Below are 26,236 nucleotides of genomic sequence, written 5' to 3' on the forward strand. Positions count from 1 at the left end.
AAAAGGTTGGAAGTGTGGCTCAAGTGGTAGTGTGCCAGGCTTGAGTGAAAAAGCCTAACAAAAGCAAGAGACCCTGAGTTCAAGCCCAAATACTGGCATAAAACAACAACAGTAAAAAGCAATAAAACACCCCCTGGGGGTGGCCTGATCCAGGAGGGACAGATCGGGCTTGAGAAAGGTGCCAGCTGGTAGATGCCAATGGCCAGATTGCAGAAGTCCTCAAGATACCTTCCCAAGCAGCCCGCCCCCCCCACCTTTGTTTTTCAGGTACTGGGAAGCTACTGAACTTTCCTCTTCTAATAACAACGTGGAATGCCATATATATATATATATATATATCTCAAAAAGCCATTGGTTTCTTTTTTAAAATTTTCCTTGTTTTATTTTATTTTTCTTGTTTTTTTTTCTTAAGCTTTAGCTTAATATAACAGAAGCATTGTAGGGAAAAATGGAAAAGCTTTTTTTCTTCTATTTTTAGATAGTCTTATTATGTTGCCCAGGGTGACGTTGAACTTTGAACTCCTGGTCAAACCTCTGGCCTCCTGAGTGTTGGGACTATAAGCGCATGCTACCACACCTGGTCAAACACCACCTATTTTAGAAGTATGGTTCTGAGGGCCAGGCATGGTAGTTTACACCTGCCATTCCAGCTATTTGGGGGGCAGACATCAAGAGGTTGATTGCTTTACAGGCCAGGCTGGGCAAAAAGTTAGTGAGATTGTATCTCACATGTCTCAGCTCTGTGGGAGACATACGTAGGAGGATTATAGTCCAAAGCCAGTCCCAGGCCCAAACTGGAGAACATAGATGAAAAATAACTTGAGCAAAGTAGGGCTGGGGTGTAGTTCAAGTGGAAGAATAGCTGCTTAGCAAGCATGAGGTCCTGAGTTCAAACCCCAGGAGTACCTCCTGCAAAAACAAAACAAAACCAAACCCCAAACACCAACAAACAATCGGTGATTTTGGTAAGTTTACAAGCATGCCACAGTCCAGTTCTGGCATACACCCATTATCCCCAAAGAATCCCCAAAGGCCCTATTTAGGTGACCCCTTCCCATACCCAGCCCCAGGCAGCACAGTCCATGCTCTGGTCCTGTCGCTGAAGGAGTGCTTGGAGCAGCCATTGGCCATGCAGCACCCCCCAGAGGGGCCAGCTTCACATTTCCCACTGAGAAGCTGGTCAGCTGGCAGGCTCTTAGCCAGAGGCTAGGCAAAGTGAAAGGAAGCCTGGCAATCAGGTGAAACCCCTTGGGCGGGGGAGAGGGAGGGGGACCCTCCTCTGCTCATTCTTGTCCCTTTTCCTCTCTAGGTGGACAACACCCAGGACAAGAAGGTCCCCATGCCACGGTGCCAAAGCCGGAATTGTACAGAACTACATAAGCACCTTACCTCCGTGCCAGCCTGCCCCCGTGTCCCGGGCACGGGCCTGCAGCTGCCACCAGGCCTGAGTCCCCAACATCTTGCCAAGGAGGATGAGGAGCCAGGGGAGGACTGTCCAATCCCCTGGCCTGCTGCAGCCTCTCCCCAAGACTCTCTGGCTCCAGACATTGCCCAGGGTTCCCAGGAGGACGTGAAGGCAGTGGTACAGCTCATCCGCTACATGCATACCTACTGCCTGCCCCAGAGGAAGTTGCCCCCACAGGCCGCAGAGCCGGCCACTCAGCCCTGCAGCAGCCCCTCCAGGCAGGCCCCACGCCGGCCTCGACACCCCTCCAAAGCCTCCTGGGCAGAGTTCTCCATCTTGAGGGAACTTCTATCCCAGGATGTGTCCTGTGATGTCAGCAAACCCTACCGCCTGGCCACGCCTGTCTACGCCTCCCTCACATCCCGGCCGAGGCCTAGGGCCTCCAAAGACAGCCAGGCCTCCCCTGCTCACCTATCCCCTGTGGAAGAAGTGAGGATTGCAGCTTCACCCAAAAGCACTGGGCCCAGACCCAGCCTGCGCCCACTGAGGCTGGAAGTGAAAGGTGATGTCAGCCAGTCTGCCAGGAAGCAGGAGGAAGAAGATGAAGATGAGGAAGATGAGGAGGAGGAGGAGGAAGAAGAAAAAGAAGAAGAGGAGGAGGAGGAGGAGGAGTGGGGCAGGAAGAGGCTGGGCCGAGGCCTGCCCTGGACCAAGCTAGGGAGGAAGTTGGAGAGCTCTATATGTCCCGTGCGGCGGTCGCGAAGACTGAACCCCGAGCTGGGCCCCTGGCTGGCATTCACTGATGAGCTGCTGGTCCCTTCAGAGCCCCGAGATGCTCTGCCCTCCTTGTGCCAGGCTCCTGGGACTTACCACGCAGGGGAGGACGTGGGCAGCCTCGCCGATGAGGACAGTGGTCAAGATCAACAGGGCCTCCGGGGCCCCCAGATCCCAGCCCTGGAGAGCCCCTGTGAAAGTGGGTGTGGAGACCCGGATGATGACCCCGGCTGCCTGCAGCTCCCTTCCAGAGGTAGTCAGAGCCTGGGACCTGTGACAGCAGGAAGGGAAGGGGTATCATGCCCTGCTGTGCTGGGCACCTGGAGCCCTATGTTCCAGTCCCTAGTCCCATGCATGGGGCGAGGCTGGCCAAGTTCCTGTCCATCTCTGGCTTTCCATGTCCCTTCTGTATAATGGACTTTAGGACACATCATCTGGGAAACAGGTTGCTCATCAGGTGTGAGGGAGGTACTGTGTAATGAACCAGGGACAAGAGATCTGCTTCTGTGGAGCTTATGTTTCTGGAAGAGACAGGCAATCAGAATGTAAACAAAGCCAGGTGTGGTGGGGCTCACATGTCCCAGAACCCAGGGGGCTGAGGGAGGAGGACCTGGAATTCAAGGCCAGCCTGGGCTACACAGTAAGAATGTTAAAAAAACAAGCAAACAAACATAAAACAAGAATAGGGGTTGAAGGCATTGCTCAGGTGGTAGAGCACTAGCCAGATTGTGAGTTCAAGTTGTGGTCTTGGACCAAAAAACCCCACAAAACTGAAAACCAAAAAATAATAACAAGCAAGTGCAGATGGCTCACACCTGTAATCTTAGCTACTTGGGAGGCTGAAGGATTGTGGTTCAATGCCAGCCTGGGTATGCACTCAAGTCCCCTTCTCATACTAGAACTGTGCATGGTGGTGCATGACTGTCATCCTAGCCATGTTGGAGGCTGAGATCTAAAGGATCACAGTTCCAGGTTAGCTGGGACAGAAAAGTCTGTGAGACTTGGTCTCAATGGAAGAATCTGGGTGTGGTGGCATATGCCTGTCATTCTGGCTATGACAAGTAACCTAAAATAGATGGATCACACTGGGCACAGGTAGTGCATGCCAGTAATTCTATCTATTCAGGAGGCTGTGATCTGAGGATAGTGGTTGAAAGCCAAGACAGTTCATGAAACTGTTATCTCCAGTTAACCACCAAAAAGCTGGAAGTGGAGCTATATGGGTCAAGGGGAAGTTCAAGCTCCAGAACTGCATGCGCGCGCACACACACACACACACACACACACACACACACACACACACACACACACACACACACACACACACACACACACACACACACACACACACACACACACACACACACACACACACACACACACACACGGATCACAGTTCAGCTATGCACCTAGGCAGAAAGTAAGACCTACCTTAGAGATTCAGAGCAAAAACAAGGGCTGGAGGCATGGCTTAGTAGAACATCACCAGCCTAGCAAGTGTGAGGTCCCGAGTTCAAACCCCAGTAACCACAGAAGGAAAAAAAAAAATTGAGGCTCAGAGCTGCTTAGTGATGGACACATAGGGCTCTGGAGAGCACAGAGTCCTATGGCCCTGGGGAGTCAGAGCTCTTTGCCACTGTGCTACAACGTGTGTCCACCAGGGGTCATCCTCATCCCCACGCTCCAGCCCACCTGCACTACAAACCAGGAGCTCTGCAAGTTGAGGCCCTGGACAGTGGATTGTTTTTTTCCTTTCTATTCTTTTGGTACTGGGGATTGAACTCAAGAGTCCATTTGACCCTTACCCAGCCCTTTTGTGTGTAGCTTGTTTTTCAGTTAGGGTCTGGTGCTTTTGCCTGGGCTGGCCTTCAACTGTGATTCTCCTGTCCCTTCCAAATACCAGAGATTACAGGTGTACAGCACATACTCAGGCCAGGAGGTGGGTTTGAGTTCTTCCTGCTTTTCCCTAAAAATAGCTAATGCTTTTGTGTCATCTGCCCAAAGAATAGCTGTGCTCAGCACCCCTAGAAGTTTGAGGTCTCTTCCAGAGAGGGGACACCTGCTCATTGTGCCATGTTGGGGAATCTTATTGTTCTTTTTTTTTGTCTTCTTTTCAGACTCTCCCAGGTGCCTCATGCTGGCATTGTCACAAAGGTAGATCTTTAGAAATATATTTAGAACATATTGTTTGGTGAGACTCTGTCCTGTTGGATATGTGTTGGGAAGGGAAGATCATCAGCCTCCTGAACCTGGCCCTGTTCCCAGGCCCCTGTCCTGAGTATCTTCTGGAGCCCTCAAGAGCTAGGCTTCCTTATCAGGGAGTTCATTTTTAGAAGTAGGCCTTTGTAGGCCCAGGGAAGGATGGGGAAGTCAAGCCCTAAGACCTGGGGACTGACAGTGTTATGTGACTTGATGCACATGCCTTACCCACTCCGGGGCTCAGTGAGTAGTAGTCCATCTATAAAATATGGAGGCCTGGAACACTTGTTTCCTGTCTACCTACTAATAACGTCACCTATGTCTCTCAAAAACTATGCAGCTTGAAATGCCTTAAGAGCTAGGATGGGCTTTCCACTAGAGTATTCCTCTAGACCCCCTCTCCACTACAGCAGAACTAGGGCCCACCATGAATGCTCGGGGTGATGGACACTTGCTGCTAACTGGCTTCTTTCCTTTCTGTCCTCCCTGCCCCCACCAGTGACCCTCTTGGCAAGAAGAGCTTTGAGCAGACCTTGACAGTGGAGCTCTGTGGCACAGCAGGTGGGCCTAGGTCGGCATGTGGGGTACCCTTGGGGAGCTGGCAAGGTTTTGAGGCCCATAGTCTTGTGGGGAGATGATCGAACAGCTCTCCAAGCTCACAGCTAGGCGAGCACTGTTTGGTGTGCACCTGTTCCACAGGATGAGCAAGAGTTATGGAAGGACAAGAGGGTCAGAGCTGGACAGGAGTGTGGCCTGGACACCACCACAGGGAGAATGCAAGCGAGGCTTGAAGAGAGATCAGATGTTAGGCAGCAGAATCAGCACAGTTAAAGGTGTGGAGAATGGAAGTACAGAGGACACCCAAGCCACTAGCCACGTGGCTCTGGGGCTAGAGATCAGGCAAAGCAGCCCTGAGGGCCAGATGCACAAGTGTCTACTCATCCTAGAGGCTTTGCTAACCCTGGGGAGGAAGAGATGGGTCTTAACAAGTTGCTGTGGGAAAGTTGCATGGGGGACATAGAGGCCAAGGTCAGATGCAGGAGTATTAAAAATACTGTTATGAAGCCAGGCACCAGTGACTCATGCCTGTAATTCTAGCTACTCAGGAGGCTGAGATCTAAGTAAGGATCATGGTTCAAAGCCATCCTGGGCAGGAAAGTCTATGAGACTCTTATCTCCAATTAACCACTAAAAAGTCAGAAGTGGACCTGTGGCATAAGTGGTAGAGCATTAACCTTGAGTAAAAGAGTTCAGGGACAGGAAGGGCCCAGGCCCTGAGTTCAAGGCCCAGGACTAGGAAAAAAAAACCCTCAAAAACCAAAACACTGCAATGGTCAAGTCTAGGTGGGTGGTTTTACCTGGTCATTGCTGGGCAACACCAGAGGCAGAGCTCTGAATGATTAGAGGTAGAGCAAGAGATATCTCTGATGATTTGGATGCATTAGCTGCCATTACCAAGCCACAGACACATGTTAAATGTGTATCATGTGCCAGCTCCAAAGAACTGGAGAATTCCCAAGTTATGTCCAGACTCAGGCAGCAGTGTGGCAATCAGTTAGTGATGCCTGCTATGCCTCAGTGTGGTGATCAATTAGTGATGCCTGCTGTGCCTCAGTAGTGGCAGGAGTGGTAGCCCCCAGCCACTTATCCCTTGTGGACTCTGTATTCCCGCTCATAAGTTTCTCCTCTTCTCTGGGCAGGACTCACCCCACCTACCACACCTCCGTACAAGCCCACGGAGGAGGACCCCTTCAAGCCAGACATCAAGCACAGCCCTGGCCAAGATGCAGCTCCCAGCACCCCTGAGGCTCTTCAGCTCACAACCTCCCCAGGGGTTGCCCAGAGGCTGCCCAAGAGGCAACCGGAGCGAAGTGAGCTCCTGTCTCACCTGCGACACACCCCGGCCCAGCCCATCTCCCAGGCTGGCCAGAAGCGCCCCTTCTCCTGCTCCTTTGGAGACCATGACTACTGCCAGGTGCTCAGGCCAGAGGGCGCCCTGCAGAGGAAGGTGCTGAGGTCCTGGGAGCCATCTGGGGCCCATCTGGAGGACTGGCCCCAGCAGGGCACCTCCCCAAAGGCTGAACCACAGCCCCCTAGGAGGGAGGAAGACCGGAGTTGTGATCCTGGCCCCCCACCCAGGGATAGCATGCAGCTGAGAGACCATGAGATCCGCGCCAGCCTCACCAAACACTTTGGGCTGCTGGAGATGGCCCTGGATGATGAAGACCCTGCCTCGTGCAAGAGCCCTGAGTATGACACCGTCTTTGAGGACAGCAGCAGCAGCAGTGGTGAGAGCAGTCTCCTCCTGGAGGAGGAGGAGGACGAGGGCGTGGAGGAGGAGGACGATGAAGAAGAGGACTCAGGGGTCAGCCCCCCTTGCTCCGACCACTGCCCCTACCAGAGCCCACCCAGCAAAGCCAGCCAGAAGCCCTGTTCCCGCAGCCGCTCGAGCTCCGGCTCCTCATCCTGCCGATCCTGGTCACCAGCCACCCGAAGGAATGGCAGGTATGAGTGGATGGCCTGAGGAGGGGCAGGGACAGCTGAGCACCCACCATATGCCAGAGAACCCTGAAAGCTTACTCAAACGGGGGGCTGCCTCCCCTGCCTGACGGGGTCCAGGTTATGATCAGAGGAGGTTATGGGCGAGTTTGGGGGTGTCCTGGAGGCAAGCAGAGTCTGATGTGGAACAGCAGGGAAAGGGAGAAAACGTCCTGGTCACTTGTGGCCTTATGTCCCAAATAAACTTGACCCTTACTCTGTCTTCTACTTTTCTTCTGACCAAGTGCATGGATTTTTGTGCAAACATTCAGACCCACATACTTAAAACATGTATGCTATTAGTATGTAAAAGAAGGATGGGCACAATTCCAATGTGTGTAGCGAAAAATACCCCAGTTAAGGCCATGATCAGGCTTCTTCCAGTGTCTGGGTCCTGCTGAGTTGTGTGTTGGTAGTGTCGGGTAGTGAGCTGGGCCTCTCAGCCCAGTGGAGGAACGATTTGCCATGTTCACTCTCTCCATCTTTGTGCACTGAACCATGAGAGAGAGCCAGTCCAAGAGTCAGCCATGGAGCTAGGCAGAAGGCACAGAGGCTTGGCAGGTTTTATAGGGTGCAGTTGCTTCTCTCAGATCAGAGCAGGACCTGGACTCTTCCTAGGGAAGGCTGGAGAAGAGCAGGTGCAGGTTCGCATATCCTGGGTCTGGGCTGCACCTGGATGGCCACTAGATGGTGCTCTCGGGTCTAAAGCAGAGCCATTTGAGCCCAGACCATCCTGAACGTCTGATTCTGTGGAAGGGGAAGTTCCATATCTGAGACCAGAGTTTCTTAGGAAAATTCAGCATTGTATTCACACATCTTTACCAAGGCCTCTTGGCAGTGTGATGATCGCATGAGAGCCACGTTTCTCTCCCCATTAAGTTGTGCATGAGCATCAGGTTCAGCAGCTTCACGGCTCTCCACAGTCCACTGTGAAGAAGCCCTCAGTCTTCTGTCCTCAGAGCGACTTCTCAGCCGGCCCTTCTTCTGAATAAGCTGCAGTCACAGCCCCGGTGGCAGACCTGTCTGAGTCTCTCTTTCTGGCTCTGTGCTTCCTTCCCAGGAGGTAGCACTGCCTGTGGGCTCTTTTGCAGTCAGGGTTCAGTTTTAGTCTTAGTTGGCTGGGTTCAACTACATGGGCTCCACGCGAGACAGTGTCCTGTGGGAAAATTTGCTCAGAACACTACTGACATTCTCCTGATGTTGAAGCTGGTCCCCATGGTCCACGCTGGAGATCACGGCTTCTTCTTCCTACCCAACCCGAGCTTTGAGTGTGTTTGCATTCCCACATGTACCTCTAAAGAACTGAGACTCCCCAGGACTCCACCTGTTCCCCCTTTAGCTCTTCCTTTTTAAATTTTATTGTTGTTATTGTTATTAGTGCTGGTCCTGGGGCTTGAACTCAGATCCTGGACTCTGTCCCTGAGGCTAATGTTCTACCACTTGGGCCACAAGTCCACTTCCAGCTTTTACTGAGAAGTTTATTGGAGATACGAGTCTTATAGATTTTCCTGCCCAGGCTGGCTTTGAACTGTGATCCTCAGATCTCAGCTTCCTGTGCAGCTATGATTACAGGCGTTGAGACACCAGCACCGACTTCCTTTTTCCTCTTCTTGAGAGTGGACTGGATGTAGGCCTGGATGTTTGTGCTCATGGAGCAGAGGGCTGCTTATCTCCAAGGCTGCTCAGCTGTAGGCAGGGCTTGGTATCTGACCAACCTGATAACCACTCAGCCTCCTCAGGTCTGTTTCCTCCACACTGCCCTGTCTAGCATCAACAACAAGTACTTTGAGATTGGTTTAATGGCACAAACCAAATTCTCCTTCATCTTCAAGGTCCTTCCTCTCCCAGCACTCACTCAAAAGAGATTGGCCAGCACTGTTACAAAGGATAATCCTTTATTTTATAGTAATTGATTTAATTTTGGGACAAGATCTCAAGATCTCTTCCTCCTGAATCCTGGGACCACAGTCATGCACCCCCATGCCCAGCATGTTCTATTCTGTGTTAATGTATGCACACCACACGTCCCTTCTGTCAGTCTGTCACCATCCACGCCACGTGCCTGCCCCTTCCATCAGTCTATCCGAGCCTCACATTCATATTTGCAAGACTCACCTGTCTCTTGATCCCATTTTACAGATGAATAAGTGGAGGCTCAGAAAGGTTCAATAGAAAAACAGAGCAAACATCTGACAGAGCGAGTCTTAGGCTGGGCATTCATGTGCATTTTTCTGGGTTAGGCCTCACAGATAGCCTGGAAGGGGACATAGGTGATGACCCCTGTTTGACAGATGAGAGGGCTGATGGACCTGGACCAGGGCCGCCCAGCAGGGACATGGTAGGGCCAGAAATGGAACATGGACTGCTCAGTTCTAAGGGCCTGTGTGCCTGTACTTAAGTTGCTCGCTTTGTAGTCCAGGCTGGCTAGCGTCCTCCAGCCTTGGCCTCCCATGTGCCGGGAGGTTCTGAGCTGTGTTTCTCCAGGACTCAGGCTGGAGGAGTGAGGGTGGAATGAAGCGTGGGCCCACGGAGGAGGGGAGAGGCTCGGCCTTGCAGAGCTTAGCGGAACAGTGGGCGGGTGGCACAGCGCTGTGATGGGCAGAGCCGGCCCTGGCTAGAGTGCGAGCCAGTGGATCCTGAGCGGAGGACTGGCTTCTAGCACTGACTTGTTCTCTTCCTAGTTTTAGGAAAAATCTATCTTGAGCTGAACCTCACATTTGGAAAAGAGGGGCGCATAATTCCCCTGCCTCCAATGGCAGGAGAGGCAGGAAATGGGCACCCAACGCTGGCAGAAGGCAGTGTCCCTGGCATCAGGCCCCTAGCAGCCCTGGGCTGCCATGGCGGAAGGGAATCTGGGCTCGGAAGGAGGGAGACAGGGTACTTCTACCCTAGAGAAGCCCTTGTCTTGGGGGGCTGACTCCCTTACCTGCTCTGCCACACCCCTTGAGTGAGTGTCTGTGCTGTGCTTGTTCACTGACAGATGTGAGAGCCGAGGGTCCTGTTCGGATGGAAGGCCAAGCATCCGTCACGCCACGAAGCGGCGGGAAAAGGCCATTGTAAGTGATGGGGTCCAGCCCGGAGTGAATGGGGTGAGCTGGAGGGCAGGGGGTGTCTGCCTGCGGGGCGCGCTGTGTTTCTCTCCCTAGAAAACCCCAGGATCCACCCGCAGCCCTCCAGGGCGAGGCCATGCGAAGCCCAGCCAGTAGAATGGCCGTGAAGTATGCAGTTGGTATCAACTTAGGACTCGGCTCAGGTGCCTTGTGAAGGCAGAGAGGCAGATGGTGGTAGCGGGGGAAATAGACACAGGCTGAGTCAGCCACAAGCCAGTCCCGCTGCCCCTTTCAGGGTGACTTCGGTGGGCCTTCGCTTCCTTGGGCCCAGCGTCCTCATGGGTAGCTGACACAGTTGGGGGTGTGTGCTTCCTAAGGACCTTCCCAAGTTGGTCAGGGTTCAAAGACCACGGGAGCCCCTTCTATCTTCCCGGACCCCCTCCCTGCTCCCCTCCCAGAGTCCATCCGCAGCGCCCGGCCTTGCGGGGCTGCTCACACCGCTGAGCACGGAGCAACGGCCAGACCTGCGGCCAAGGCCAAGCAGGCAGCTCCGTCCAGCCTCCAGGAAGAAGGGAGGGAGGCAGGAACAACGGACAGAGAGCAATAGGATGATGTGCAACCATTGGATGTGGTGCTTTGAGGGCCAGGGGACTCATGAGGGATGTGAACCCCAGAATTACACCTAGGCCGAGCACAGAACAGCTTCTTGGATCCCGGGGTGGCTGGTCATTTGGCAGTTGGGTGACGGGGTGACGTACAAGATGGATGAGGCTCCAGTCCCACCACTGAGGCAGAAGAGAGAAAGACAGGCGACTCCCACACAAAGACACGGTGGCAGTGAGGCCTGCACCAAGCGGGGTGACACCAATGATGCCAGGGCTGAAATGTCTGAGCAAGCAGGTGGCTGGGATGGTCAGGAGGAGCAGGAGGTCCTTAGGGGGTGGGGAAGAGGTGTCCCCCAATTCCTGGGCCCAACGGGAGGAGAAGGACTCCCAGAGTCCGGGGCATTGCAGCCAGCCCAGGAAAGGGCTGGCGAAACTCGGACGCTGAGAGGAGAGGAGATGGTGACGTGGGATGCAGAGCCCTGTGACCGATGCTGTGGCCCCGCATGGAGCCTGGGCCTGGGTTTCCTCCTGTCCCCTGTGATGCGGGGCTGGGCCGGCCTGGGAGATGCTGGTTCTCCCTTTTCCAGAGAAAACCTGTCTGAACCACACGGGCTCCACTGCTCTGCCAGGCTGCCTGGGCACCGCGCACAGCACGGAGCGCTCCTGAAGGCGGCTTCCTGGCCAGTGCGTGTGATACGGTTTTGCTTCATTGTCCTGGCACGCCCAAAGATAGCCTCCAGTAACCTAGTGTGCAACTCAGCAGCTCGCAGGCCCACTGGAAATCCAAGTGCAGGAGCGCTGGGCCAGGCCGGCATCTCTCGGGGTGAAGCCCTTCCTCTCCACCAGTACGCACGCGCTTCCTCCAACACAGCTCCCCTCAGCACCCTGACAGCAATGGGCGTTCTCACATGGACAGGGAGCAATGATCAGGTCGCTCTCTGTTCCCTCTCGAGCAGGGCGAAGGCCGCATGGTATACGTTCGGAATCTCTCCAGCGATATGAGTTCGAGAGAGCTGAAGAGGCGCTTTGAGGTGTTTGGAGAGATTGTGGAGTGCCAGGTGCTGACAAGAAGTAAGAGGTAAGTGAGGTCAGGAGGGACACAGGCACCCACTCAGGACTGGGCCCGCAGAAAGGGCCTGAGGAGATGCATGGCACAAATGTAACGCAATCGAGAGCTTAGACCCAGAAAGCAAAGACAAGGACCAGGACAAGGACAGGGACAAGGACAAGGACCATGGTCTGGTGACCAGCGCTGGCCAGACACACAGGGACATAGTGCTAAATTCTTGGCCGATTCTGTGCATTCTACCCAAGGGTTCCACCCTTCTTTCTTCTTTTGGGCCATTACTAGGGTTTGAACTCAGGGCCTGGGCTCTCTCCCTTGGCTCAAGGCTGGCACTCTCCCACTTGAGCCACAGCTCCACTTCTGGCTTTATGTGGGTTGATTGTTGAGACAAGTCTCATGGACTTGTCAAGGCTAGTTTCAAACCTCAGCCTTCAGATCTCAGCCTCCTGAGTAGCTAGGCTCACAGGTGGCTCCTTCTCTCCTCTTTCTAGTGCTCTCCTCTCTGGGGGAGTCAGACAGGTTACCAGAGCAGTGGCTTGATGGCAGAGCGAGAAGTGGAGCCCCAAATCCGCTTCAGGGCCTTTGTGCCAGAGACAACACAGGGCAGCGATTGGCCTTCGGCAGCTTGAAGACCCACGAGCATCCGGGTCTGTCTGTGCTGTCGCTCCATGCTGCAGCCCCAGGCAGCTCACAGTCTGAGGCTCAGGCCTCCATTCTACTAGGCAACCTTAGCTTTCTCCTGATGAACACAGAGAAGCAGTGTTTTATCTGTCAGGGACTCTGAAAAAATAAAAAGCCAAAAAAATAGTTACCTGTGAATACGTAATTGAGATGCCAAAGCTTTGCCAATTTTGAAATATTTCTAAAGTATCTCCAGTACAGCTGCAAACTAAGGTATTAGGGTTTTAAAATTCTGACTTAATAAAAAGCTTTAGCAAGAAAATAATCTCTTTACACACTTCCTGCCTATGAGGATGGCAGGAATAACAAGCCAAGCCAGGTATAGTGGCTCATGCTGTAATCCTAGCTACTCAGAGGCTGAGATTGGGAGGATCGTGGTTCAAGACCAATCCTGTCAAAAAGTCCATGAAAATTCATTTCAACCAATAAAACCTGCGTACGTGGCATGCACCTCTCATTCCAGTTGTACAGAAAGTGTAAACAGGAGGATCATGGTCTAGGTTCGCTCAGGCATAAATTTGAAACCTTGTTCAAACAAGGAAAGCAAATAAAATAGCTGGAGGCCTCTCTCAGGTAATAGAGTACCTGCCTAGCAATTGCAAAACCCTTTTACTTCCAAAGGAAGGAAGAGGAGGGAGATGAGGAGAGAGGAGGAGGAAGAAGAGGAGGAGGAATGCTGGCAAGGATGTGGAAAAACTGGGACCATTTACATTAACCTTGGGGAGACCTGGGGTCCTGCATTCCACAGAGCTGCACAGAACCTGTTTCCTCCCAGGGAGGTGGATATGACAGCACCCACATCACAAGGTCCTGTGAAGAGGATGTGGCATAGTGCGAAATGGCCAGTACCTGGCAGACCCTGAGCAAATCGGCTCCTCTGCTTTCCCTCATTAAATGGACTGTGCTTGGCCTCATGGCTTATCTCTGGGGGAGGATGCATGTGACATGGGCACTGAATCGAGGTGGCTTTTGGCAGTTTACATCTACTAGGCTGGTCTAGAAGCACCCCCCCCTTGTCCTCTCCCCACAGAGGTGAGAAGCATGGCTTCATCACCTACCGGTGTTCGGAGCACGCAGCACTCTCTCTGAGGAATGGTGGGACACTGAGGAAGCACCACGAGCCTTCCTTGCAGCTGAGCTATGGAGGACTCCAGCACTTCCGCTGGCCCAGATACACTGACTATGGTAAGCACGCATGGCCCCATTAGCCCAGAGCGTGAGGGAGAGTAGCTTTCTTTAATACTACCCAATCTAAAAGCCCTTCTTGGATACAGAGCTCCTCATCCAAGCCTGAGTGCCAGCTGATCGATAGAATTCCACAGATACATTGCCTAACTCTACCATCTTGCTTTTTTTTCCATGTCCTGGGACCAAAGACAGAATGTCAGGCTCCTCCTGCTCCTGAGCAGGTGCCCTGTGCTCACATCTAGCAGAACCATGGCTCTCCTGCTATTCTGATGCTCTGTCCCTGAAGGACCATTTATTCTTTGGTGACCTCTGCCCAGGCAGCAGCTCTGCCCACTAATGGACCACAAGTGTAACAATACCACCCTCATGCCCTTGCCATTTAGGGGCAAGCTGGTGTAGATAAGGAAGTACAATGAAGAAATAATTATGTAAAGTACAACTTTACATGGTACAGGGCTGACGATCAGAGACCTAGGTGGCTCCCAGTTCATTGCATGGGACTCAGCTTCCCTGTCTATACACAACAGAGATTCCAGTTTTGTTAGTGTCCCTTTTGTGACTCAGCAACGGGGTTACTAATGGTGGAAAGAATCAGAGGAAGTAGAATTCTAGAATGTTGGCCGGAAAAGAGTTTGAAGGTGCCCTAGTTCAGAGCCCCCTTTACAAACAGGGTCGTGAAGCCTTGAGACATTGGTGGCACAGCAGTGGAGGCTCGGGGCTCATCCCCAGCGTCTGACTTCCTGGGCCACGCTCACTCCATGGGGCCCACCCTTCCCGGAAGATGCATCAGTTCCTTGGCCTCTGTCAAGTGTCTTACTCCCTTCTCTCGATGACCCCCAGATCCCACTTCAGAAGAGGCCCTTCCCACGTCTGGGAAAAGCAAGTATGAAGCCATGGATTTTGACAGCTTACTGAAAGAGGCCCAGCAGAGCCTGCATTGATAACAGCCTTAACCTTCGAGGAATACCTCAATACCTCAGACAAGGCCCTTCCAATATGTTTACGTTTTCAAAGAAATAAGTATATGAGAAGGAGAGTGAGCGAGCAAGCGTGAGAGAACACACATGAGAGCGAGCGAGCGAGAGAGACTTGGAACTGCTGTTCTTTCCTTTAAAAAAAAATCAATGTTTACATTGAACAAAGCTGCTTCTGTCTGTGAGTTTCCATGGTGTTGACATTCTACTGCCGCATTAGTGACCTCGCTTCCAGTAGGCTGTCCTGGGTGTGCCTCGAAGTGCTGGTTCAGTCGCCCTCTGCCCCTCCTGCCCGACTGACTTCCTCTTGTAGAACTCGCCCTGTGTTCCCTGTAGCATCTGTCTGTAGTGTGTGCTGATGAAATTGCTCTTTGTGAATAGAATCAGGACTATAAACTCATTTTTAATGGAAGAACAAAAAAGTATATCTTTAAAATAATGTATTTACGGCTCAGATGCACTGTACCTGGGGTTCTTGTATTGCTTCCTCAATTTTTTTTTTGAACTGTGCACTGTCATGAGGTGTTTGCTACTGAGCTTTGCTGCTCCCCTGGCCAGATTGCCCTGGAGATGCTGGGTCGCTGCTGTTCAGGTCCCCAGGAAGCAGAGGCTGCAACTACAGTCAGGCATGGTGGAGAGCGCTTTCTAGGCATCTTCTCCAAGCCCTGTCCTTGTCTCTTATTTTGAGCAAGTTTGGGTCAAGTTACATCTCCTGCCCAGCTCATGCTTAGTGCTCCTGTAAGTGCTCAGAGCCTCGAGTGCCTTGTAAGGTCGGGGGGGGGGGGTGATCTGCATTAGTCCTGTCCCCCAGGTCCCTGAGAGGTGGCATGTCTTGCTCAAGGTCCCATGCTTTGTGAGCAGGTAGAGCAGCAATCCACACCAGGCTTGTGTCTCTTGCTGCAGTGGCTGGGGTAAAGATGGACAACTCAGGGAGTGGTCCAGGTGAGCTCGGCTAAGTTGGGCAATAGATCAGAAGCCCAAGGGCTCCAGTGGGAGTTAATAAGCAGTTGACTCATGAGCATTTTAGGTGAATTCAAGCCCTAGCATGTGCTGGGTGGCCCTTAACTTTGATCCGGTGTGTTTCTGTGGCTTGCCTCAGGGTGTGGAGACACACTGAAGGGGCATGCTCAGTCAGGTGGTCTGGGAGCATTCATCCTTTGGGGACAGCCACCAGCCCTTCCAGCTGTGTTTCCCTTTCTTTTGCCTGTAAACTTGTGTTGGTGGGGCAGGGCCAGGGAAAGGAGGAGGTCCAAGGCTGGGAAACATAAGGCCAGGCCCTCTCTTACTGGTCTCAGAGAGAGCATTCTAATCAGCTGGTCTTGGGAGGCTTTGATCTTGACTGCTGTTCATGCTAGGTCCTGCATGGTGTTTCATGGTTGTCTTGGGCTCCTAAGGGACAGCAGGCCTTGCAGGACCTGTGTAGCCCTTCTGCTTTGCCCAGAGCAGTAGCTTCTCCATGCCTTGTATACCTTAGAGTCTTGGAGAACCTTTTTAAAAGGTTCTGGTGCTTTTGAAAAAAAAAAAGTATGAAAATTAACTCATTAGAAACTAAACATGCTAAATTAGTCTATTGGCTAATACCAGGTCTAGTCCTTTGAGATTTGGTAGTTCACTTTGTTAAAACGGTTATCTAATAACCTTAGAAGGGAATGGAGTCCATGATCTTGTCTTGAGGAATGAGCATGTTTTGCACTTTTGGATAAGGCCAGAAGGAGACAGGTTTAGCAGAACTAGGGTTTTTGAGCTCCTGAGTGTTATCAGTTACATTCCCCGAAAAGGAATGAGCTGAGGGGGAGAATTAGCCAGGTTCCAACAACAGAGGGACAGAATCGAGCATGAGGTGGCGCATGCTTTGCCTCTGCTCCTACCTTCTTTTCTGAGGCAGACATAACTACTGTTTTTGAAGCCTAGACATGTGGGAATCTTCAGCGTAGTGCTCTTGGAAGTCAATATTAATTGACTGCACTTTAATCTATTTGATATCCCAGTTTCATCTTTGGCAGATTTCTATCACTCATACAGAACCATATGTTAGCGAGGTTTCCTATTGCCCAGTCTCTGACTGTCATGTCCTGATCTATGAGAGAAAATGTCCCTACAGTCATTCTTTGGCACAAGACTCCTAATCCTACTTTCCCATACAACCATAAAGGGTGAGGGGCTAGGAGCGCATCTGAGGAAGACAGGCTTATTAGGATAGACCAGAAGAGGGACTTCCACAGCACAGACTCAATCATTGTGAATTCCCATATAGCTGTTCACTGCCCAGCACATGGTAGACACATGTTCTGTTCCATGGTCATGGAACACAAGAGAACTGAGATTCGTCTGCCTTTACTAAGACCTGGTTACAGGAGGGAGGAAACTGAGACTCAATTCAGAGTCTGAGAGTTGGGGGAGTTCTGACCCATCCTGACTGGGAGAGCCTTTTGTAATCTTGCTAGGTCCTCTTCCTCCCTGGGTCTCAGAGTGTGGAAGCCCTTGTCCAAAGGATCCCAAAGCCCCTCCTCCTCTTCTTCCATTGGATGAGGCCAGGGGCCCCGCCTTGGCCTGGTGGCTGCCAGGCAGCCCAACTTGCCAGTGAAGAATGAGTCTCTCCCTCTTCCTTTTCCTATTGGTTCCTTCCCAGGCACTCGAGGTCTCTGAGGCCTTGGCCCTGAGCACTGCAGGAGCCTCACCAGGCAGAGGATGGAGCAGGTGCCCATCAAGGGCAGCCGCTGGGTCTCTGTTTGCCACCCTGCACAGAAAGCCTGCCAGTTCTAAAGCTGAGCCACCCAGCAGACCCTCTCCATCTGGAAGCCCACTCGGTGCTGTGTGGCAGTTACCAGGAGATGCCCAGGCCCCTCAGGTGGACTGGTCCACCTGGGTCTCTTTCCCACCACATGGTGGGGTAACCCAGAGGGAGCAGCCAGCCTTGGCAACCATTTCCTCGTAGCGCTGTCCTGGCTGTCCTAGTGTTGGTTCTCCATGCTGTGGGCCCCATCCAGCTTCCTGTAGACCGAGTGACTGCCGCCAGGCAGAGCGGGCTCGCCGCTGTCTCTGTGCATTGTTGGCGTTTGCCAGAAATGTCCGGTCCGGCCGCGAAGTGGAATTCTTCCACCTCCTTCCTCAGTCGGTACAAGGCTGAGTCAGACTCCCCGCTGTTGGGGACTCTGGCTACTGAAGGAAAATGCATCAAAGAGGTAAAGAAATATGAGTGGATGGATTGCAGCGAGAACCCCAAGCCCGACCCCACCCTAGTGTCCCCAACCAGAGAAGTGCTTTGAGCAGAAAGCACCCCTTGCTGTCTGTGTTTGCCCGACCTCTTGAAGCACGCAAGAACAGGCGCCAGGGCTCCGGGTATAGGTGGAGGAAGAGAGGAACGCTCCCAGCCACAGAGTCATTGCCCAATCCTGACGTGAAAGAGATGCAGTAAGGTGTATTTGATGACACCAGGCACTGGTGGCTCATGCCTGTAATCCTAGCTACTCAGGAGGCTGAGATGTGAAGATCACGAGTTTAAGCCAGCCGGGCAGAAAAGTCTATGAGACTCTTATCTCTAACTAACCAACAAAAAGCCAGATGTGAAGATATGGCTCAAGTGGTAGAGTACTAGCCTTGAGCAAAAAAGCAAAGCAACAGCACCCAGGTCCTGAGTTCAAGTCCAGGATAGGTGCGTGCGTGCCACACACGTGCGTATATACACACACTCACTCACACACACACATACACACACATGATGTCTTTGGCCTAGAGCCTTGATTGTGGGCTTTTTGAGGGCAATGTCTCATTCACACATACACATGTATACACATACATACATATATATATATATATATATACATGCATGCATACATATGTGTGTGTGCCTTGGCTGGTGGGAAGCCCAGTCCTGTGTGGACTATTCCAAGCCTTGCACTCAGTTTCACTTCACTCAGCGGAGCCCACATCTTGAGAGATGGGGTACCCCTCTGTAACTCCTGGAGAATCAACTCTGAGGATGTATTGATCGGACTGGCGGAGGTCAACACTGTGGTATTATTCTTCACAATTGAGATTCAGCAGTTGCCCCAGTTCAGTGAAGAGCATATCCCAGGGTGAGATGTGACTAAGGAGAGAAATGGAATGTGTAATAGCAAATCAAGTGAACCTAATAGTTCTGTTGGCCAAAGAAGAAGGACCTCTCCTCACTAGGGAAAGGAGGAAGCCTTCAAATGTCAGTGCAATATAGGAAAGCAGGTCCTAGAGCCCCTGAGGGGCTTGCTTCTAGAGATGGACTCCAGGGTTGTTTTGCAGATTCTGGAGGTACAGGGTAAAGGAAGGGAGAGCCTGGGAGCTGGTAACCCACATGCACAGTGATGCCCTTGACCTACAGCAAATAGAGGTGGGAGGAGCCCCTGGGGCCCATTTCAGGCTGAGGCAACTTTGCACTAGCCAATCATAGCACTTTGAGAAAGGCCCCGCCCTGTAGGCTGGCTCTGTTTCTCCTGTGGCAGATGCCCGTCTCCTTAGGCTGCATGAAGTGTTCTCAGAGACTGCCATGGGGCTCAGGAAGAGGGCTGGGATGAGACAGGAGAAAGAAACCCACCTAGGGCCAGGACCTTGTTTGCCTCTGCTGGAATAATGGATTTCTCTCTTAGCACCTATGTTTATAGAAAGGCTGAAATCAGCCCCGCTGATTGAAATGGTTTGTTGGGCAAATCATTTAAATCAGCTAAGCCATTTTGGAGCTAGAAACTCCAGTCTCTTCCTTGAGGTGTGACCTTAGGCTCCAGTTTGCCAAGCTAGCAACTGCAACAGCTGGGTGACAGCTGCATTCCTGTCCTGGAAGAGGGGGCCCATTGCTCCTCAAGAAGCTCCATCCCTTCACAGGGAGGGTTTTCTTCAAGGTCACCAGCCAGCCGCAGGGTCAGTCCACATAGTCCTGGCTGAGCTGGCTTATGTGAGGAGGCCAGCTTGCTGGGACAGATTCAAGCCATAGTTTATCGTGGGGATCCAGCTGGGTGAGGTGACAATATTCCAATCTCATGTTCGTTTTGGCATCGTCCCTACTGAACAGCGTTTAATCTGAATGTTGTGACCGCTTGGCTGTTTCTATCTTGTTCTCAGACAATACTAGCAATACACTTTTTGTTCCCAAATGGTTTAACTCCGGCACTTTCACACATTTCTTTAAGCCACTGTAAAGCATATGGGACAGCAGGAGGCAGGGATCACGCTGCATATGCTTGGGCGGCTTTTGGCTTCTTGTGTCTTTAGTGGTAGAGCAGTGGTGGCGGGGCCTTCACGTTTTGTGGGACAAATTTTCAGAATTTCTTCAGAATGCCTGGCATGTCCAGAAGGAATACAAAAAGACACCACCTGCCCAGATGCTGGGCCTGGAAAATGTAGTTTTGTGGGCGGGTAATTCCTATGCTGTGTGGCAGCACCTCCAAGAGGTGTTCATGTGACTTGAGCCTCTCTGTCCTGTACTTTAGTCAAAGGATTCTCCAAGGAAGCCTTAACAAGCCTCCTTTTCTGCTTTGCAGCCTTGTGTTGTGTCCTTGTGAGGGGATTGGTCAGTGTCCGCCTCTGCACACTTTGCCTTATCTATATGTGGTCGCCATCTAGTGGCCAAAGGCTGCATCCACCAGCCATGGGGACGGTGGACAAATCCAGCCATTTGGCCTGCCACCTTGTCACCTGCACTAATCTGTGAATGACATGCACTGGCATGAGCGAACTGTGGATGTGCTCAGAGCTCACTCTAACACCAAAGGGTTAGAAGATTCTAGAAGCAGCCACTAGACTCATGCACTCTAAGAAATGCACTAGCTATCCTGTGGGAAGAGCAGATGGGAGTGGCCCCTGTGTACAGGCGAGGTCTCCTGTAGTTACGGCCAGCGCTGGCAGCGGGCCTCCCTCAGTGACCCTCTGCTAGCTGGCCTCCATTCTACCGCTGCGGAGCAGAGAGGTTGTGTGTGTGGATGGAGGATGGGGAAGGGAGGGCTCTCTCATGACCTTTGACACGGTCTACCGAATAGCCAATGGATCTTTCTGAGCTTTTGTTTTTGTTTTGTTTTTTTTTTGTACTTTTAAAAATCTTGTCCAATGTTTTTGTGTTAGGAATAAAAAGTCATAAACGATTCCCAACTTTGTTTCCTGGGGCACATTCTGATTCCAATTGAAACAGGTTGGCAGTCTCACATGGAGTGTGATCGCGGTGTGTGGAACAGGGCAGTGGACCATGTGGACTTCCAGGTGGTTTCTGGGACGGATGACCATGCAGAAGTCCGGCTCAGGGCAAGCTCTTCCAGAATTCACACTCACACCCCTCACCTCCAGTGCCATGTGGTAAGCTTTGGCTGGGGCAGCTGCCAGTGTGGAAATCAATACGAGATCCTGCTCCCAGTGCTGGTTTTCCAGAGATGGTGTCTGTAGTTAGCCTTACTTGACTGGGCAAGGTGATCCCTGCCAGCATTTCCAAATCTTGGACTGAAAATCCTCTTCTCTTGATGTGACTATCCAGCCTAGAGAATTCTGAGCAATAGGGAGTCAGGGCTTTCTCTGGCTCTGAGACAGGGTCAAACGAGGGAATGGCTACACTTGAGAAGCTTGGCCATCCCTGGGGTTACTGCTGTAGGGGCATTATTTATTAGGAAGTTCAACAAGGTAACTACAGCCTGGGGTGAGTGGGTGAAAGGCCGTGTGTGTGTGTGTGTGTGTGTGTGTGTGTGTGTGTGTGTGTGTGTAATTACATTGATGCATTTCTTGAGAAAGGTGCAAGAATTTCACCTACACAGAGGGACACATCTGCTTTGTTATTTATAATAGAACGCTAAATTTTAATTTTTTAAAGGACACTGCTAATGATTGAGAATCGAGTTTTTAGTTTTGCTATTTTTTTTAATTGGTAGAGGATTTTTATATATTTTTTCCATTTTGTTGGGTTGTGTCCTTATTTATATGAATAATTTATCTGTAAGAGGCAAGGAAGAAACCTTCTTTGCTTTTAATTATTGTGGTTGTCATCGTCTCTATTTTATTTCTGATGTGATTTGTCTGTCTTACCTTCTAAATGAGAAAATGTTTTCCTGTATTTGTACATTGTCAGATTCTATAGTTTCATAGATGATTTAACCAAATTGCTCTATGTCTTGTTATTCTGTGAGTATAAAGTTCTATTTTAACGTCTGTAAATACTTCAGAACTGGCTTCTCTTCTCAAACTCCCACTGTGGGGTTATTGTTTACATCACAAAAACTGTAGAATCTCTATGCTCATGTACTGTAAATAGTGAAGTGATCTGCTTATAAATAAACCTAACAAATACACTATGGAGATTAAAGAGAAAATGCCACCCCAGCCCTGCCCAGACGTGTCTTTCTTTATTGGTCCTATGAAGTCATCAAGGGATGTTCTAGCTACAAAAATGAAGAAGAGACTCCAGCCCCAGTGTGGCTTTGTCAGAGAAGACCCCAGCCAAGGGTGTGTGTGTGTGTGTGTGTGTGTGTGTGTGTGTGTGTGTGTGTGTGTGTGTGTGTGTGTGTGTGTGTGTGTGTGTGTGTGTGCATGCGCACACACGTGCTTGAACTCAGGACCATATACTTTACTTTGACTTAGCTTTTCCTGCCCAACACTAGTGCTCTACCACTTGAGCCACATCTCTGCTTCTAGTATTTTGCTAGTCTCAGATCTGTCTGCCTGGAAATGGCTTCAACTAGGATCCTCAGATCGCAGCCACCTGAGTAGCTAGGATTACAGGTATGAATCTCTGCACCAGTGCCAGGCTTTTTGTTTGTGTTTGAAACAGTATTTCACTGCTTAATCCAGTCGGATCCCAACTCAAGATTCTTCTGCCTCCACCTGTCAAGTCCTGAGTGTAAAAGTGTGCACAACCACACCCAGACTCACTCAGGGGTTTGCCCTGACCTCGCCAAAACTCTTGGTTGGCTCTTCCTTCTTCCTTCACACTTTTCAGAGTTCATAGGAACTCTTCAGGCTTGCCTTGCGTAACAGCTCTTCCACTAAAATGCCTTCTTTTTTATTTGGTCAGTACTGGATTTGAACTCGGCCTTGCTCTTGCTTAGCCTGGTGCGCTATCTACCACTCGAGTCACTCCAGAGGTCATCCATTCATGCCTTCTGACCAAGACTCTTTAGAAAATTCTACCATTTCCTGAACAAAGACTTCCTTGTTTTGATAAACCAGCTACTTCACACAGGCTCACTAAATAAATGTGCTCTAAGGTATATTTACACAAAGGAAGGTTTCATTTCACAGTGACACAACTATTTCTATTCAAAGGTCCATGGACAGCAAATCTGATGGGTGTGCTATGTGGACATAGTGCCAATAGGTGGTACAAACAAACAGCCTCTACCAAGATTTAGAGGGGTGTGTGTGTGTGTGTGTGTGTGTGTGTGTGTGTGTGTGTGTGTGAGAGAGAGAGAGAGAGAGAGAGAGAGAGAGAGACAGAGACAGAGACAGAGACAGAGAAAGAGAGAGAGGAGGAGGAGGAGATTTCCTCATGCTAAAACAAGTTTAACCCTTATTTTGCTCTAAAGCTTTTTTGTGAGCTTATTTTTTCATTTTTTGCAGTACCAGGGATCACACCTAGTACCTTGCACATTAGACAAGTGCTCTACTTTTGAGCTGCACCCCAACTCTTTAACCTTATCTTCAAGTGCAGTCTTGCACAAGAAACCCATGAGCTCCCAGAAGATGAAAGCATTAGGCAGAACAACCTGCAAACGAGCCCATCCCCCCCCCTCCGTTACAGCATACTATTTGCAAGATGTCATGACATGCATAAACATTCTCAGCAGTTAGGTGTAATATGTTGGAAGGAAATGGATTGTTTTCCCCATTAAAGTGAGTAAGGAAGGTATTTGAACTTCAGGGCAGAGCTCCCTGGCATGAGTGAGTGTCCTGAGTGACGGTGTGTAACTGAGGTCTCACTAGGTTACCTCTTACCGTATTAACTGGTTAAAAAGAAAAATAAGCTCCAGAAGTTGGGAGCACTCTGTTCATAGCCAGCGCCTGGCCCATTGGCCAGGATTTCCCAAATACAAGGACTGGAATGGCAGCTCTCAAGCCCTGCCCTGTGTTTAAGACTCAGCTCCCATCACATGTGTGTCTCCTGTGATCTTGGGACACTGCCTCCTTAGCTCCTGGCTCCCCTAACTTGGAGACAGGTGGATTTGCTTAGATGCACTCCCAAGGTCCTTTGTGGTCAAAAGCGGCTTTGCTTTGGGTTTTTATTCCACCCCTTTCTGGCTGAGTGTCCTGGGCGGGAGTTATAATGTCTCCAAGTCTGCTCCTCATCATGGACTTAGTGGGCTAGTCATGGTTTCTACCCTGTAGGTCCGCTGCAAGGACGGAGTAAATTACACACAGTAGCTGGGACACGGCAAACACTTGAGCAACGGTAATGGCACCTGTGTGCTGGCCGTAGTCCTGCGTGAGAGGCCTAGCAGGCATGGGGCCTCACTGAGAGACTGGGAAGGAGAACAGAGCAGAATGAAACTGTCCCAGGAACTCAGAACTGTCATGACAGAGTCAGCACCGCCAGCACAAATGCCTGCGTGTTCCTCAGTGTCATTTATTTCTCCTCCCTGCCCTTCCACCTAACTACTACACATAATTTGCTTTAGCTTAAGAGACTAATGCTTGTCTGTGTGCAGTGGCTCATCACTGTAATCCCAGCTACTTTGGAGACAGAGATAGAAAGGACAGTTTCAAGGCCAGCCCAAGGAAAAATTTTAGCAAGCCTTTATCTCAAAAACAAAGGTAGGACCAGGACCTAGTAGCTCACTCCTATAATCCTTGCTACCTAGAAGGCTGAGATCTGGAGTATCAAGGTTCATAGCCATACAAGGTGGAAAAGTCTGTGAGATTCCATGTTTAAATAACCAGCAAAGCAAGGTGCTGGTGGCTCATGCTTCTAATCCTAGCTACTCAAGAGATTGAGATCTGAGGATTATAGTTCAAAGCCACTAGGGGCAAGAAGGTTTGTGAAATTCTTATCTCCAATTAAGCACAAAAAAAAGCTGGAAGAATAGCTGTGGCTCAAGTGGTAGAATGATAGACATGGCTTAAGTGGTAGAGTGCCAACTGAGCAAGCAAGCCAAGTAAGTGTGAGGCCCTGAGTTCAAACCCCAGTATCACAAAAATGTGTGTGTGTGTGTGTGTGTGTGTGTGTGTGTGTGTGTGTGTGTGTGTTATCAGTACCAGGGCTTGAACTCAAATATATATATTATATCTTACTGAAAGAAAACAAACAGGCAAAGACTGAAACATCATGCCTGTATTCCTAGCTACTCAGGAGGTGGAGGTAGGAGGATCATGATTCAAGACCAACTCAGACAAAGTTAGCTCAAGACTGTATTTAATATGCAAACTAAAAGCAAAAGGCTGGGGTTGTGAGTTAAGTAGTAGAGTACTTGCCTAACAAGTTCAAGGCCCTGAGTTGGATCCCCAGTACTATATAGGGCAAAACAGAAATATAACAGCTAGACTCAATGTGGGAAACTTGTTAGGACTAAATTCAGGCAAATCACCTCTTAAAGACATATTTGTGACCATGGAGAAAGTGGGTTCTGGGCTGGCATCACCAGCGGATTCTGTCTGCAGGATGGACAGACCTGGGGAGAGCAGGAGAATTCGTGGGAGTGGACATGAGGGGCAGCTATGTCATGGGCCTTGATATGGCTAGGACCCCACAGGAGGCCTATAATGGCACTAGAATGGCCTCAGACAGTTGTCTCATATTGAGCAAGATGGCTAGGTCTTCCCACCTTGCCTGAGTTGCTTCATGGGTGTAGATCCCTGTGGGAAATGCAAAAAGAACCTTGCAATTGAGGAAGGCCCTGAAGGCCCCACTACTCCCTTTAAAGATACAGATTTTGTGTGTCACAGTTTGGGGGCTTGAACTCAGGTCTTTGCACTTGGTCAGCTAGCATATACTTGAATCCTACCTCTAGTCTGACTTTCCTGCCTGGGCTGGCTTCAAACCTCAGTCCTACATCTCAGCCTCCTGAGTAACTAGGATTACAGGCAGGAGCCACCAGCCCTCAGCTTCAATAGACTGCGTTTAAGTCTAAAAACCGAAAGCTATAATCACTAAATGACATGTTGGCTAATTCTCCGCCAGTTCTTAACTCCTGCGATGAGCCCTTTGCTTCTTGAGAAGGTGTGAGGTTCTCCGCTGGTCTGAGCAACGCGCCCTGGCACAGCGCTGCCCTCTGACTGCAGCACCCGGCCTCACTGGACACAGCAGGACTTCGATGCAGGAGCGCCCCCTGGCGCAGGGTTCCCGCTGGGCTGGTCTCCAGATGTGGCTGCAATCAAACAGGAAAGACAACATAGCCGGTAAGAGGCTGCAGTCCACTCCCCTGTGATTGGTTTGGGCCAAGTTTAAAGGCTTGTGGAGACCAACAAATAACCACCCATGCAGAAGGCAAAGCAGGCGTTAGGAGAATTAGAGGCTCCCTTCTCTAAGAAAAGTTGGCAGCCCAGGATGACAAATGGCAGCCAGCCCTGACACTGATGTTAGGAAGACACAGGGAGTGGTGGCAAACAATAACAAGGTAGAGAGCCTTGTGCCATCCAAGGAAGGCTCTGGTCACTGGGTGCTCAGAAACACAAGACTGGCCAGTCTGAAAGAGAAAAGCTAGATGGGGTGGGGGTGGGGGGAGATGGGAGGGGATGGGAAGGGGAAACAAAGAGGAGGCAACAATGCTTGATAAGAAATGTACTCGTTACCTTGCCCATGTAATTGTAACCCCTCTGTATGG

General features: G+C 50.8%; 2 protein-coding genes across 2 annotated transcripts in view; one reads left to right on the top strand and one right to left on the bottom strand.

Moving 5' to 3' along the window:
- The window catches only part of Ppargc1b (PPARG coactivator 1 beta), a 114,305-nt gene extending 92,512 nt beyond the window's left edge, over positions 1-21,793 (top strand). The window contains exons 5-12 of the mRNA XM_070036380.1: positions 1,310-2,432; positions 4,297-4,333; positions 4,878-4,939; positions 6,079-6,883; positions 9,897-9,972; positions 11,528-11,649; positions 13,349-13,503; positions 14,347-21,793. Of these exons, the coding sequence (XP_069892481.1) occupies positions 1,310-2,432; positions 4,297-4,333; positions 4,878-4,939; positions 6,079-6,883; positions 9,897-9,972; positions 11,528-11,649; positions 13,349-13,503; positions 14,347-14,447 (2,481 nt within the window). The 3' untranslated portion in view covers positions 14,448-21,793. The remainder of the gene's footprint in view (positions 1-1,309; positions 2,433-4,296; positions 4,334-4,877; positions 4,940-6,078; positions 6,884-9,896; positions 9,973-11,527; positions 11,650-13,348; positions 13,504-14,346) is intronic.
- A 2,873-nt stretch (positions 21,794-24,666) lies between these two features.
- Positions 24,667-26,236, bottom strand: part of Pde6a (phosphodiesterase 6A) — an 80,729-nt gene continuing 79,159 nt past the window's right edge. Inside the window, exon 22 of the mRNA XM_070036007.1 lies at positions 24,667-25,780. Coding sequence (XP_069892108.1) covers positions 25,704-25,780 — 77 coding nt within the window. The 3' untranslated portion in view covers positions 24,667-25,703. The remainder of the gene's footprint in view (positions 25,781-26,236) is intronic.

Source organism: Dipodomys merriami, unplaced genomic scaffold (assembly GCF_024711535.1).
Source record: "Dipodomys merriami isolate MVZ:Mamm:240054 unplaced genomic scaffold, mDipMer1.0.p SCAF_27, whole genome shotgun sequence".
NCBI lineage: Eukaryota > Metazoa > Chordata > Mammalia > Rodentia > Heteromyidae > Dipodomys > Dipodomys merriami.